The sequence below is a fragment of the Sphaerodactylus townsendi genome, unplaced genomic scaffold, assembly GCF_021028975.2.
Source record: "Sphaerodactylus townsendi isolate TG3544 unplaced genomic scaffold, MPM_Stown_v2.3 scaffold_18, whole genome shotgun sequence".
NCBI classification, from domain to species: domain Eukaryota; kingdom Metazoa; phylum Chordata; class Lepidosauria; order Squamata; family Sphaerodactylidae; genus Sphaerodactylus; species Sphaerodactylus townsendi.
The window spans coordinates 1,632,274-1,648,314 of record NW_025950341.1 but is presented as its reverse complement, the minus strand read 5'-3'; the positions used below and the strand labels follow the sequence as shown (position 1 = coordinate 1,648,314).

The 16,041-nt window shown below is 42.5% G+C and overlaps 1 protein-coding gene across 3 annotated transcripts in view; it reads left to right on the top strand.

The window, feature by feature from the left end:
• Window positions 1-16,041, top strand: part of HMCN1 (hemicentin 1) — a 414,195-nt gene that overhangs the window by 368,488 nt on the left and 29,666 nt on the right. For all 3 annotated transcript variants that reach the window (XM_048482504.1, XM_048482503.1, XM_048482502.1), the window contains exons 79-88: window positions 2,480-2,617; window positions 3,858-3,992; window positions 5,136-5,405; window positions 7,190-7,380; window positions 8,621-8,834; window positions 11,187-11,321; window positions 11,944-12,134; window positions 13,023-13,104; window positions 13,602-13,871; window positions 14,752-14,922. In XM_048482504.1, the coding sequence (XP_048338461.1) occupies window positions 2,480-2,617; window positions 3,858-3,992; window positions 5,136-5,405; window positions 7,190-7,380; window positions 8,621-8,834; window positions 11,187-11,321; window positions 11,944-12,134; window positions 13,023-13,104; window positions 13,602-13,871; window positions 14,752-14,922 (1,797 nt within the window). The remainder of the gene's footprint in view (window positions 1-2,479; window positions 2,618-3,857; window positions 3,993-5,135; window positions 5,406-7,189; window positions 7,381-8,620; window positions 8,835-11,186; window positions 11,322-11,943; window positions 12,135-13,022; window positions 13,105-13,601; window positions 13,872-14,751; window positions 14,923-16,041) is intronic.

The window sequence follows — 16,041 nt, the reverse complement described above, 5'->3', positions numbered from 1 at the left end:
AAGAAAATGGCAAATGTAGTTCAATGTAGCTAAAATGTAAAGGGATGCACATAGGGGCAAAAAATCCAAACTTCACATACACGCTACAGGGGTCAGTGCTATCAGTCATAGACCAGGAAAGGGATTTGGGCGTCTTAGTTGATAGTTCCATGGGAATGTCAACTCAATGCATGGCAGCTGTGAAAAAGGCAAACTCTATGCTGGGGATAATTAGGAAAGGAGCTGATAGCCAAACTGCAAGGATTGTCATGCCCTTATATAAAGCAGTGGTGTGGACCGTGACTTTGGAGTACCAGAAATTCAGTTCTGGTCTCACATCTCAAAAAAGGACATCGTAAGAGATAGAAAAAGTGCAGAGAAGGGCAACGAGGATGATTGAAGGGATTGGAGCACCTTCCTTATGAGGAGTAGGCTGCAAGCGCTTTGGGACTCTTTTAGTTTGGAGAGGAGACGCCTGAAGGGGGATAAGGATTGAAGTCTCCAAATTCATGCATGGGTAGAAAATAAGACAGAGAGAAATGTTTCTCTCTTTCTCACAATACTAGGAACCAGGGGCATTCATTGAAAAATGCTAGGGGGAAGAATTAGGGATCAATAAAAGGAAACACTCTTCAATGCTAACGTGTGATTGGTGTTTGGAATATGCTGCCACAGGAGGTGGTGATGGCCACTAACCTGGATAGCTTTAAAAAGGGCTTGGACAGATTTATGGAGGAGAAGTCAATCTATGGCTACCAATCTTGATCCTCCTTGATCTCAGATTGCAAATGCCTTAGCAGACCAGGTGCTCAGGAGCAGCAGCAGCAGCAGAAGGCCATTGCTTTCACATCCTGCATGTGAACTCCCAAAGGCACCTGGTGGGCCACTGCGAGTAGCAGAATGCTGGACTAGATGGACTCTGGTCTGATCCAGCAGGCTAGTTCTTATGTTCTTATGTTCTTATGTTCTTTTAAATCTAAACTCATATGTCTTAAAGCATCAGAGTTACTTTAATGGAGAAACAACCTGCCTCTCCCCCATTGTTAGTGATGTATTTCTGATTTGTGAAGGTTGAATTTTAATTAAACAAAGGCACAAATGCAGAAGAGAATTGTGTGAAGTTTGACTTTTGGCTCCTACTGACCAATCTGGATGGTCTGACTCCAGCTTGCTTCCAGAATCCCTGGGTAATTTCATGACTGGGATGGCTTTTCTTCTGAAATTCTAATCCTTTCTTAGAAGAAGAGTTTGGATTCATATCCCCCCTTTCTCTCCTGCAGGAGACTCAAAGGGACTTACAATCTCCTTGCCCTTCCCTCCTCACAACAAACACTCTGTGAGGTGGGTGGGGCTGAGAGAGCTCCGAAAAGCTGTGACTAGCCCAAGGTCACCCAGCTGGCATGTGTGGGAGTGTTCAGGCTAATCTGAATTCCCCAGATAAGCCTCCACAGCTCAGGCGGCAGAGCTGGGAATCAAACCCGGTTCCTCCAGATTAGATACACGAGCTCTTAACCTCCTACGTCACTGCTGCAAAATTAGACTACTAATTTTGCTTGGCTGGTGAACATGGTAACTTCTGGATGCTGTTGCATTACCATCAAGATCCCGAGTCCTCCATGTTTTAATAAGGACTTAAGACAGCTAAGCAGGCAAGAGTTTTGGCTTGGACCTAAGTAGGATGAAACATGGAGCAAATTTGATTAAGCATGGCTTTGAACCCATTTAAAACCTATTTTGGGGGGGGTGGGTGATGGCACCAAGGAAGGCTTTATTAAACTGGAAAACAAACATTTTCACCAATAGGGGGAAAACCTCAAGAACTTGATCAGGATTCTATTGAATTTTGCACAAATAAAGAAAATCCTGAAAAGGTAGTCCTGAAAAACTGATGCTGGGGCTCATGATCCTCTCATGGACAAAAACTTATGCAGGATAAGGGCATGGTTGTGAATGGAAAAACAAATCTGTTACTACTCCACATCAGGAGGAATGAAGACTACATTAAACTGCTTTGTAAGCAATTAGCTGAGTCCCAAGTGGTTATTTCACATTGTCCAATAGTTGTTCATGGTAGATCATTTAAGACTTAACTGATTTGTGCTATTTCCACTGATACCTGCTTTGAGTAGGGCGGATGGTGGGGGAATCCGTGCCCGGGCGCTTGTCTGTCCCTCCATGCCCTCTCATTAATCTCTTCTGGTCATGCCCTTGTCCTAAGGCCCTTCATGGGCTGTTTCACGGCCCATGGGGGAACCCTCAAAGTACACCATGTTAGAACATTTTAGACAATAAGATTGAACCAAACATTGCCAAAATAATTTATGTGTTTTGATAATGATTGATCCAATATGAAGTCTGTCTTCCAGTATCCACAAATGTGAAATTGGGTCGAATATCCTCTGTGAAACTGCAGTGTGGAGAGGTGAGATTATGATTTCAATGTAAAAAGACCTATGGAGAGCAATAATCAGCTCTTTTTATGTGATCTTCTGTATTTCAGAACCACCAGCTATTCAAGCCCCATTTGGAACACTTGAGGTTATTCTAAATAATCCAATTCTCTTACCATGCGAAGCAGTAGGTGTACCTCGTCCTGTCATAACATGGCAGAAGGAAGGCATCAATGTTATTACAACAGGTATTATGCTTTGCTTTACAATTTTTCAGTTTTCTTTCAAGCCATCTAGTAACATGCAGTTGGAAGGGAATCAGCATCACACTTTGGTACCCTCTGAAAGTATTCCCTAGGCCGGCCCCCACACACTGCTGGATGTTGCACTATTGGTGTGCTTTAGCAACCATTTTTCAACTTTAATCCGAGACTTGTTTATGCATATTCCATCATTTGCTGGCTGTAGCATCATGTGATATCTTGCATATATAAAGAGATCATTGTGCAGAGGTATTTTATTTGTAGTCCCAGGGGCTATGAAGGGGGAGGACAGCTGTTGAGAGGGAAGAACCACACACAACCTCTGTTGGGAAAATCTCATGAGCACGGATGCAGCATGCATCCACACATCTGATGACCTACTTACCATTTGATATGATCCCATTCCCCCAGCCTGCCTGCCAGTGGGAAGATGTGGAGTGGCAAACCCAGGACCCACCTGTCTGTGAGCCTCTGCATGGTTCCCCTACCTCCAGGAGGTGTGAGGCAGCCAACAGCTCCAGAGCTGGGCATGCCACTGATTCAGCTCCACCCCCAAGACCTATGCTTGTTTCTGTGGTGTACTTGTACTGCTTCTGAGGAGGGGGATCTTTACCCTCAATGAGGACACAAGCATTGTGCATTGTTCTACATTCTGCTTTGTTCTTTACCCATACTTCCTTAAATTCCTCAATTCATGGGTTCCAAAGGCATGGTGGCTTTTAAAACCTTTGTGGCACCCCTTAGTGGGAGAAGGGCTCCAACTGCTTAAAGTCTGAGAGAAACTGGTTCAGTGTCTTCTCAAAAAAATTCAAGAGAGAAGCATTTACAAGAAATGCTAGGAAATGTATTCTACCACTTTACTCTCACAATGATGACCAGTGTTTATTGTTTCATTATCTCTGCTTGTTTTTATTTACTTGTTATTGTTGTGGTTGTGAGCTATCCCAACCATGTTTTGCAGAGGCAGCATATAAATTTTCAGATCAATGTATGTTATTCTTTATGTTTAGCCTAACTCTTGTTGGCATTATTATTTTCATGTTCTCAGTAGCTCCCTCTAGATGATGTCCATTTAAAATCGGAAAACTGTCACTATAAGTCTTTTCCCCCCTTTAGATTAGACATATGCAGCTCCTTCAGTCTTTTGTCACATTGTGATTTAAATTGACTTTGCTCTTCCTCACAATTGCTATGCTATTTAGTACATTTCTTACATTTGTTCTAGGTAACAGGTATACCATTCTGCCCAGTGGAAGTTTACAGATCACAAGAGCTACAGTTGAAGATGCTGGAACGTATATGTGTGTTGCTCAGAATCCAGCAGGCACTGCCCTAGGAAAGATCAAACTAAAAATTCAAGGTAAGTTTGCCTGCCAATTACAAATTTCTTAATTTGAGTCCAGTAATGCTTTAGAGACTAACAAAAAAATTGGGGGTGAAAGCTTTGAAGAATCAAAGCACCCTCTGGCTGTTCTATTACAGACCAACACAGCTTCCTTCTGAAACTATACAGATTTCTTATTATCTGAAATTATGCCATAAAGCGCAGGTGTCAAACTCGCGGCCCTCCAGATGTTATGGACTACAGTTCCCATCATCCCCTGCCAGCAGCATGCTGGCAGGGGATGATGGGAACTGTAGTCCATAACATCTGGAGGGCCGCGAGTTTGACACCTATGCCATAAAGCACTATGATATTCTTCTTCTAAAGCAGATGCTGTTAACTGAGCTTTGTTCCAGTAATCATCACCAAGGGATAGATAGTAGGACAATTTACTTACAAATGTTTGCTTTTATCTTCTGCTCAGAAAAAAAAGAGCTTATTCCACCTTCTCTTCCCCATGCTTGCATACTGGCATTCCCATACATATGCTGTGTATGCAGGGCAAAAGAATTCATGGGAAGATAGCCCCTGTAGAAGCTCACTGGAACTTATGGTTTCAGCTTTCCTAGAAGGCACGAAGAGGCATCTGCATCTCTGTTTATTTCCATAAAGAACTTATAAAAATCTCAGTGCAAAATAAATCCCATCAGCTCCAAACACAAATGACTTTTGTTTATATGGAATCTCTACTGAAGACAACACTCATATACCTTCAGCCATGAGTCTGGTGCAGTCTCTCTTTTAGATTAATGTATGTTTAATCTATGTTTGTGTGTAAAGTGCTGTCAAGTTGCAGCCAACTGATGGTGACCCCAGCTTGCCATTGCTTTCCTTTGCAGTGGTGGTCTTCCTTCCAAGTACTAACTCTGCTAAGCCTCCAAGATCTGACAAGATGTAGTTGTACTATATTCCCTTCCCTCACTTCCTTGCACTTATGCTAACCAAATAATGAGACAAAATATTCTATATAGAAAGCTAGCCTCCAGATCTAATGCTGAGAGGAGAAGAGAAAAGAATCCAGAAGGTTTTTTTAAAGGTGCGCCTTATATTTAATCAACAGGAATATATGATTCTGGTCCATATAATTGATGCCTTTGTCTTGATGGTTTTTTTTTCCAGTTCCTCCAACTATCAGACCTCACCCAGAAGAATATGTGGTTATTGTGGATAAGCCTGCCACACTATTGTGTGAAACAGAGGGCTATCCAGCTCCTGAGATTGGTTGGTACAAAGATGGGCAGCAGGTCAACGAGTCCATACGACAGCGAATTCTCAGCACAGGAGCTTTGCAGATTGCATTTGTTCAGACTAGTGATGCTGGGCGTTACACATGCACGGCTACAAATGTGGCTGGATCAGTCAGCTCAAATGTGGAACTCACTGTACATGGTAAGATTAGGTCTGGACAGCACAGGGACCCTCTGAATTATCTGAGAACACCAGATATTGTAGCCTTATTGAGTTCACAGATATTCTAAACTATGGGCTGTTGTGAGTTTTCCAGGCTACGTGGCCATGGTTTGGCAGATTTTGCTCCTGACATTTCACTTGCATCTGTGGCTGGCATCTTCAGCCAGCCCTAGATGTGGGCAAAACATTAGGAGCAAAAACTGCCAGACTACTGCCACAATCAGAAAACCCACAACAGTCACTCGATTCTGACCTTGAAAGCCTTTGAAAATTCTAAACCATTGTTAAACATTATATACGTAGTTACTGTCCTGCTGCTTAATGTTGGTTGTACAAACTAAGAAAAATGCAGTCTAGTGGAGAAGCTTTTGCCCAAGAGTCTAGTCTCAAAACATTAGCTAATGGAGAGCCCTTATGTAGACTGCCACCACTATTTTGCTTCAGGTTGACTTCTGAGCTAGCAGTGAAAAGGGGTTTTCCTAATCTAATAGTTTGTTCAAAGTACACATACTCTGAACAGACCATGTTTACTGGGGCATGATGATGAATTTCCACCAAAATAAAAGAGAACACACATGTAAATTGATCCAATTCTTATCAGAGTACAGTTAATCCCAACAATGTTTATCAGCATTTATAATAGCTAGAGTATCTTGCATCCTTATCCTGAGTCTCTACAAGAAAGTAGGGTTATAAATGAAATAAATAATGTTCCAGCTCGTCCATGATAATCACTTAAATAAGCAGTAACTGGTTGTATGTGTCCAGTCTGATCTGTAAGAGACTGCATTTTTAAAAGTAGAAACATATTTTAAATATAATTTGGGAATGTAAAAAGTCCTTCTTTACAAGAACATGCATTATCTAGCATGGATTACTTTCTTCTCACAGTTAACATGTCTCCTCTGATGTACCATTAGAGTGCTACCAAACTGTGATCAGTTACTCACAAGATGTTTGCCATGTGGTGGAAACGAATGTCCATCACACCAAGATTTCTTGTACAGACATATTTCCTCTAGCCCCACTTTTACTTTCCACTCTCTCTGTAGCAAGTGAAATCAATTGTAGCAGAATTTACTTTGCTCCGCTGCCAGAGCAACAAACTGGACCGTCTGCAGCCTCTTAGTTTTTTACACAAACAGTCAGTGATTCCAGACTGCACCAGGAAAAGCCCATCTGTCTTGCCACTTGGGTTTACAGCACACTGGGAGAAGGCAACTGTGAAACTGGGGAACTTAGCAAATGTCAGGTCACATTGTCCTTTTGCAATGTTGCAGTTTGCTTGTTGCCATTGCTTTCCCCCTTACTCCCCGCTGTAAAAGACATTCAGTGTTTGGGCAAAGTGTACAAATGCAGTATTCATGACTTTTCTTTAATCGTTCACCTTTTTAATATCAATAAATTGATAAGAGAATTTAAATATTAAAGATTGTATTAAAAATTAAGGCACACATGCGTGATAGAGAACCCATGAAACATTGCTTCCCCACCCCAAGACGTAAGCAAAAAGCCAGCTGCTGGGTAGTAATGCCAAACATGCCCTGAAACAAAGACTCCACGGCCAATTCTCTTTGAAGTCACAGGAACCTCACCGTGCATCATTGGCCTATGAGTCCTTTCTCGATTAAATTAAATCAGTCAAGCTAAATGGTATATAATACTGTGATGTAAATGTGATGCCTCTTGCTTAGTACTTCAACTTAGTAAAAGCCTGATACGTTGTAGAATGTAGTTAGTCATTGTTTTTAATGTTAATGCAGTCCCACCAAAAATATGGAATACAGAGACCCAGTATTCAGTGGTTACAAATTCGCAAGTCATTTTACCATGTCCTGCTGATGGAATCCCAACACCATTCATAAACTGGAAGAAAGATGGTTTGATTTTAAAGAACCTAGTGGGAAAACACACAGCTGTACAATATGGAAATCTCATTGTGGACAATGCTGTGGTAAGCATCCATCCAATAAACGACACACTGGAGGGAGGTGGGGAAGTAATTGACCTATTTTTCTCCTGAAAAAAAATGTGTGCTTTGAAAAATGGTTTTAAAAAATATCCACTTGGAAAGCATGAATTGCCTTGCTTTGTGGGGAGGAATATCCTACATGTAAACCTGCACAATAGACTAGATTGTTCGGTGGCCATCTGGGATATATTTTTTTCTTGCCCAGTGACCATAAGAGACATAGGCTCCATAGTGCTCAAGCTTTAGTTTTGCAGCTATATGTTTGGAGAGGAAATCAAAGTGCTTCTACAGTTTCATATAGGTCATTCAGCTAATCAGTAATCTTACTAGTGATGGCGAACCTTTTCGAGACCGAGTGCCCAAATTGCAACCCAAAACCCACTTATTTATCACAAAGTGCCAACAAAGCAATTTAACCTGAATAACCCACTCGAGCAGGGGCCAGCCTGCTGTAGCCTCCAGCAAGTCCCACATGCACCATTCTGCACCTCTCTACCATCTCTGCCCCCCTCCCCCGTGCAGCAGCCACCTGGAGCACATCAAGTCCAGCAGCCCAGGCCAGCCTAGATGTGAGTGTGTGTGTGTGGGGGGGGGGTGATTCCCCCCCCCACGATGAACTCTGTGCATGTGTGCCCACAGAGAGGGCTCTGAGTGCCACCTCTGGCATCCATGCCATAGGTTCGCCACCACTGTACTAGTTCTGATCTTGCCACCAGTCTCAAATGGCTCACTATGCTGATTTTTTGAACCGGGGGTTCCTTTATGGCAGTGTCTTCACGCAACTGCTTTGACATGGTGCCCCTGGAGGTCAAAGAGCAGGAGGGTAGTATAATACAACTTGCAAGCCTTAAAGAATGTGTTCAGAACAGATATGCTAAATCTAGGTATCTAAACTTTATCTTCCATACAAGCCATTTAACTTACCCAGTGCATTTGCTTTAAAAAGACTTCCTAAACCTCTGCTATGCTGGGAGATGCTTCTTTAGCATTTCTAGGGTTTTGTTTGCCAAAAATCATGTTAAAACCACTTCCTCCACTGACATGCATGGGTAAAACTCTGCTGTTGCTTATCTGAAACTTTGACTGCTTTGGTTCCAGATGTAAAGTTAGTCAAATGCCTTTGAAAACCTCTTAGATACAAAGGACCACTATTATACTAATCACACTATATTGCAGGATAATTGTAAAAGCAATTTTGTTTTTTTTTGTTTTTTGCCTACAGCCTGAAGATTCTGGCAATTATACCTGCGTTGCTAGCAACGTTGCTGGTGAAGACAGCCATACTGTCCATTTGACAGTCCATGTGCTCCCAACCTTTACTGAACTACCTGGAGACATAGCTTTAAACACAGGAGAACGACTTCACCTAACTTGTAAAGCAATAGGAACTCCTCTTCCTAAAATAACATGGACTTTTAACAATAATATTATCCCAGGTAAGCAAATCCCTGGAAACCAGTTTTCCAGCCAAGAACAACACTTTCTGGCAATATATTGAGATTAGTTGTTATTCTTGGTTATTTTGTTCCTTTTAGGAAATATCTTTGATAGAGGTTATTTCATTCCTGACATAAATTGGGTGAAGTTATTGTCTCTTATTGAAGAAGAGGAAGAAGAGTTTGGATTTATATCCCCCCTTTCTCTCCTGTAGGAGACTCAAAGGGGCTTACAATCTCCTTTTCCTTCCCCCCTCACAACAAACAGCCTGTGAGGTGGATGGGTCTGAGAGAGCTCCGAAAATCTGTGACTAGTCCAAGGTCACCCAGCTGATGTGGGTTGGAGTGCTCAGGCTAATCTGAATTCCCCAGATAAGCCTCCACACCTCATGGCAGAGTGGGGAATCAAACCCGGTTCCTCCAGATTAGAATGCACCTGCTCTTAACCACTACGCCACTGCTGCTCCTCAGCTTCTGTTTAGGAAATCAGCTTCTGTTTGGGAAAGGAAGCTGCCAGCTTGGTGGAGTGGACTCTAATCTGGAGAACTGGATTTGTTTCTCTGCTCCTACACATGAAGCCTGCTGGGTAACCTTGGGCTAGTCACAGTTCTTCAGAACTCTCTCAGCCATACCTACCTTACAAGGTGCCTGTTGTGGGGAGAGGAAGGAAGGAGTTTGTAAGCCACTTTGAGACTTCTTACAGAAGATGAAAGTGGGGTATAATTCCAAACTCTTCTTTGAGTTACAAAGCACAATTCTTTAGTAGACAGAACTGAAAGATACCATTGTTAGTATCCTTAAAACAGGGCCCCCAACATGATGCTTTTTCTGGTACTTAGTAAATGTTTTTAGGAAGTGGGTAGTGCCAGGTAGGGCTTTTGCCCAGCTGTTGATTGACTATTGGAGATTTTTTTAAAAAAATGTTGCTTTGATAGCAGTTTGCACCACAGCACAGCGATCTGTGCTGTGTTACTGAAATTAAGCTGGGGCAATCATTTTTGGGCTGGCTGTGCCTCATGGAGCAGCCATTTTGTTGCTGCACCTGTCATACCATGTCAGAATTCCAGATGTTTCTGTAGAATCAAAAATATTGGTTCTCAGACTTAAGCCATCATTTTGCATGTTGCCTGACCTTCAGCTAGTGTGTATACAAGCATATCTGTGACTAAAGGAACTCAAAATGGTTGTGGTGGGTTTTCTGGGCTGTGTGGCTGTGGTCTGGTGGATCTTGTTCTTAACGTTTTGCCTGCATCTGTGGCTGGCATCTTCAGAGGTGTATCACAGAGGGAAGTCTGTTACACACTGTGTCCGGAGAGAAGGGAATGTTTGGGGTACATATTGTCCATGTCCCAGGGTGGGGAACCAATCAGTAAGTGTTTGGGTGGAACTTGTTATGCAAAGATGTGGTTGATAGTATTGTATTGCAGGTGGGGCTTATCAGTCCAGGGACTGATTCACATTTTCATGCCCTGCAGCAGCAGCAGTATTGGTGAATGGAAATCCTGTGTTTGGGTGGAGTCCATTTTTCCTGAACTTAGCATGCCCTTGGGGTTTGCTTTTGGTGTTTTTAAGTACTGGTAGCCAAGCTTTGTTAATTCTCAGAGTCTCTTTCCTGTTGAAACTCAAAATGGGTTAACAATTTGTTGGCAGCTTTTTAGTATGCTGTCAGTTTCTTTGTATGGCTTTGATTGTGGAGTCTCTTCATAGCCTCTGCTAAGTCTCTATTGATAATGTGCAAAGTGGGTCGATTCTGTAGGTATAAACTTGTTGATGAAGTGGGGGGAAAGGTACAAACACACAGATATCTAGGGCAGCACTCCTTGTCCATTATAAGATCTTCCTTTGACAAGAATGATGAAGAAGCAACAGTAAATTCTCAAAGGACAATGACTGGTGATACAAAGCTGGTTTAAAAGGCTATATACTATTTTTAGCCTGGTTTAACTTGAAAATTAAACATAACTAACAAAACTTTATGAAACTGTTTGGAACCACTCCTAAAAAGGTAACATATCTAAACTTTAGAACCCCTGAATATCTTTACTGTCGCAACCAAAATAAGTAAATCACCAGGTGGTTTGACTGGATGGCCCTTATGGTCTCTTCCACTCTATGATTCTATCAGAAGGGAGGTCAACAATTGAAGAACTATCAGCAAAAAATACTCCTGACTTGAAGTTTAGACATTGAGCACAGAAAGTACAGTATAGCAGAGAGAAGATGTGTTTGACAGTGATCTCTGCTTTCAGAACAGAGTAGCATAGGAGGTACTGTGCATCCAGACCTAAGTAAGTATGGTTGAAGATGGCTTATAATTTTGTTTTCCTTTTTGTTTTCTTCCTGTCCTGCCAGCACAATATGATGGTGTGAATGGACTCAGTGAACTTGTTATCAAAAGAGTGTCTAAAGAAGACTCTGGCACCTATGTGTGTACAGCAGAAAACATAGTTGGTTCTGTGAAGGCTCTTGGATTTGTGTATGTTAAAGGTATGTATTGCTGGTAAGTTTGGGAATCATTTAATTGACTTTCAGTTTGGCTCTCTGTCTGACAATAGTAAGGGAAAATACCAGAATCAAAATATCATCTTGTAAAAACAGAGTGTAGTGGGCTCCCTATCAGCAGTTGGATTTGAAGCTTCTAGGACAAATCCCTATTTAATTCAATCAAATGGTTTGGGGGCTGCCATGATGGAGTGAACTAGCCACCTTTTCCTCCTTCCACAAGTACAGCTTCATTGATGTGTGAGAGAGGATGGGCAGTTGCACCCTATCCTCCTCACTGCACGTCCCTCCCAACCTGCATGGCAGGCGTTTTGGGTTCTAATGGGACTTCTAAGGAACGTAGGGAAATCTGCATGTGCAGGCACCTTCTACTGGTAGCAATATCCTAGACCAAGATTTTGTTCCAAAGGTGAGTTTTTACACTGGAGTTGAAAATTCATGCCAAAATTTCAATTTTTGATAAAACCTGGATTTTAACCTAACTTTTAAACACCTAGATTTCTTATCTTTTGTTGTTTTCAATTTTAATAGATTTTTCTACATGGCCTCATTATTTTTTAAAACCAACTCCATTTCTATCCAATCATTGTATAATTTTTCCCCCCAGAGCCTCCTGTCTTCATGGGAGATTATCATTCCAGTCGGATTGAGCCTCTAGGTGGCAACGCTGTTCTCAACTGTGAAGTTAGAGGAGACCCACTTCCAACCATTCAGTGGAGCAAAAAAGGAGTTGCTATTCAAATAAACGATCGAATCAGACAACTTGCCAATGGATCCCTTGCTATCTACGGCACAGTAGTGAGTAATCAATCTGTACTGATGTGAAATGTCTGCAGTAATTGGATTGATTAATTATGCTGGATTTATCTATTACATTAGCATTCCACCCGTTCATCCAGGTTGCTCAGGAAGCTTGCACAACTGGAATAGCCCAATCTTCGTAACAAAAGAGACTATGGACTAAATATAAACTACAGCTGTATTCTTTGTAACTGGCAAAACATCCCCTTTATTAATCTGTCACCTCATAATAGCAAACTTGATGGTTTCATTCCTTACAGCAGGGCAGCGACGACATAGGGGTTTCAGCACACTTAAGCGACTTCTGAGATATGCATAAAAGTATGAATGAATGGTTTATTTACGGTCAAAGACCAGCATGTAGAAAGTTTTCTACATCACTTTGTCAATAAAATACCTATATACAATTCTGGTGTACCCTCAGCTGTTAAAACAAAGTCAATTCAATAGAATATACAGATACATAAATATAACCTCAAAATTTGAGATCCTAAAATGGACAAGTGCATAAAAGTATAAAAGTTTGTAAAACCAGAAATATATGGGGTCACCATACGTCGGCTGCCATTTGATAGCACTTTTTACCACCACCATGACACTTTCTGAGTATGCCTATTTAGGGATTCATGGACCATCGATCCTTTTCTATTATGTGATAGCCTGGTTATGGTTTTGTATTTATCTGGTGATATCTATCATAATGTAACCCCTCATAACTATATGACAGAAGAACACTGAGCATTTCTACAGCCCTTAATACCATATGAATTCATTTCCTGAATGAATTTTTTCTCAACCGCAGGTGGGTGTTTTGCAGTGAACATTGGTCGTGAAGTCTGGACTGATTACTCATCTTGTAACGTACTTGGTTTTTTTCCCCTTTAGAATGAAGATGCTGGAGAATATACATGCATAGCTTCAAATGATGCTGGTGTGGTGGAACTCAGTGTGATCCTAACCCTGCAGAGTGAGCCATAAATTATGCTTTAAGCATTGGGTGCTGTAATTTTTACAGCTGGACTAATTTGCTGCATGCCAAATTGAAGAGAAATGATTTGCCAATGGCCACTTATTGAGGTTCCTAACTCAGGCTGGAACAACATGCTCTGTCAGCAAACATGGGACGACAACCTTGTATTTGCCAAATACCAGGAATGTGGATGGAACCGCTTAACACTTTCCTTCTGTGCCACTTTTCCCCTGCTTCTTGATTTCCTCTTCCCTCCCTATTGATATTTTTTTCTATATCAACAAATGGGCCTAATGATCCAAGTGGGAATATGTGGGAATATACAGTCATAGAACATTGTCAAAATTGAGAAACATTTCAGCTTTATTTCTGATTATCATTCAATGCGTGTGTATAACTGAGCACAGGAGGACCACATAAAAAAGGAAGAGATCCTTTGCACGTAATGATTTATTGCCATACTCGACAAACTGGGAACATTCTGTTTTTCTTAGGTGCGCCTGTTATTACAATTGAACCAGTAGAGGCCATTGTTGATGCTGGAACCACTATAATGCTGAACTGCCAAGCTGCAGGAGAACCTCCTCCAGAGATTGTATGGTCTCGCCAAGGTTGGCCTCTTGTCGTTCAGGACCGAATGACCGTTCTGACTAATGGCTCCTTGCGTATTACAACTGCACAGAAAGAGGATACTTCTGAATATGAATGTGTGGCTAGGAACCTCATGGGATCTGTCCTTGTCAAAGTACCTGTCACTGTTAAAGGTTGGTGCTGAGAATTATGCTGACTTTTCTTTCTGCCCAGTGAGGAGTTCAGGGTAACTCCAGTTCTTGCATGCTGTCAAGCAAAGAAACGGGATCAATAAAGAAAGATCACAACTCCTGGACTGTAATGTAGTGTCTAAGAGCAGTTGGACTCTGATCTGGAGGTCTGGGTTTGAGTCCCCACTCTTCCACATGAGTGATGGACACTTATCTGGTGAACTGGGTTTGGTTCCCTGCTCCTGCACACAAAGCCTGCTGGGTGACCTTGGGCTAGACACAATTCTTCATAAATGAACAAGTTCAGACCATTAAATAAGTTCAGCTCTGTATTATGGGATCCATCTTCAAATTTTAACATTATATATGTCTCTTCTTTTTCTTTTTCCTTCTCTAAAAATTAACAAAAAAAATCCAGCATTGTTGTAACTACTTTCTGTGAGAAATTACAATTCATCAGTGGGTTCTGCTGAAATAAACAATGGTTGAGACAAGACAGGCTCCCAGCCATGGGCTGCAGAGGCATTTGTGCCTGGGTGGAAAAGGGGGCAGCAAGGATGATTTGGGGCAATTGCGTACTGATTTGAGGTACCGGCTGTCAATCAGTCAGCTCTCAAGCAGCTTCCTGCAGCCCACCCCAGAGGTTGTCCTATTATGGATGTGGCATGTAGACAGGTGGGCTGCAGGCTTGTCTCTGACATGCAACTCGTTAGATTGCAATTCAGGGGTGGATTGGGCTGAAACAAACAGTGGTTGAGACAATCAGCACTTTTTTCAATTAACTTGATCAATTTGGTTTTTAAAGAGGGAAGAAGAAATAAAATGCACCTGACTGACTATGAGATGAATACTGACTAAACTAAATCCATTTATTCTACTGCAGTGCATGGTGGCCATTCTGAATGGCTAGAATGGCAACCGTGTAGTATAACATGTGGTCAAGGTATTCAGAAGAGGATCCGTCTATGTAACAAACCTCTCCCTGCAAATGGTGGACGACATTGTACAGCGACTGATTTTGAGATACGCAATTGCCAGAACAAACCATGTCCAGGTAAGTTTTATTAAATACCTAAGAACACTTTTCTGGGGGCAGGGAATACAGCTGAATGAGATTTGGAGTAGACATATTGCTGTCTCAGAGTAATGGTATATAGTCAGAGGCATAGCTAGGAAAAATGGAGCCCAGGGCAAAATCTGAGTTTTGCACCCCCACCCATGTAGACAACCGCCCTCCCCCACCATGGCCAAACAACGATTTTTTTGCACCAGGTCATTTCAAAGTCACCATCACATTATAGAACATGCCCCAACTCACAAATTTGAGCACAGTAATGGTCCTGCGATCCAAGGGCAGGGAGGCACTCTTGGGAATGGGAGGGGGAGGCTGGGAGAGCTATGATCAATGGGCAGAGCAAGCATGCAGGGGCTGGGGGTGCTGGGACAGCTTGCTCTGCCAATGGGTCCTGTGATCCATAGCGAGGGAGGCATGCTGGGGATGGGGGAAGACTGGGAGAGCTTGCTCTGCCCATGGATCCTCAGAAAGAGTCCCTTTCTCAGCTTAAAAAAAGTGTCGTGGCTGGAGCGTTCCTCTCCCTCTGAGAGGGTTCCTTTTGTTTGTTTTTTTCCAGGGGAGAGCAACGACAGTCCTTTCTGAGCCCCAGATCTCTCCGGGACTCAGAAAGGCCCCTTGCTTATCCTCCCTGGTGGGATTCAGCCGGTTAGCTACCTGCTGAATTCCACCAGTGGCCATGACCCCCCGGCATGCACTTACCTTATCTGTCAGTTGGACCTGGTGGGGTGAGGGGGGAAGGAATCCCCTGACCACACCCTGGAAAGGAAGAGGGGCATTGCTGGGCCTCGGTGCAATGTGCTTATGTTGTATCAAGGGCCAGCCACTTCCAGGAAGGAGGAGGGGCGTGGCTGGGCCTTGGTGCAATGCACACATCACGCCAAGGCTCAGCCACACCTCTCCTCCTTTCTGGATGTGTGGGGGTGACTTTTCCTTCCCCCATGTGATTCCCACAGGGGCACCTGGGACGTTGTCCCCATATGTTCCCATGGCATCTACACCACTGTACATAACTACCTGTTTTCCCCAAAATAAGACAGGGTCTTATATTAATTTTTGCTCCAAAAGATGCATTTGGGTTTATTTTCAGGGGATGTCTTA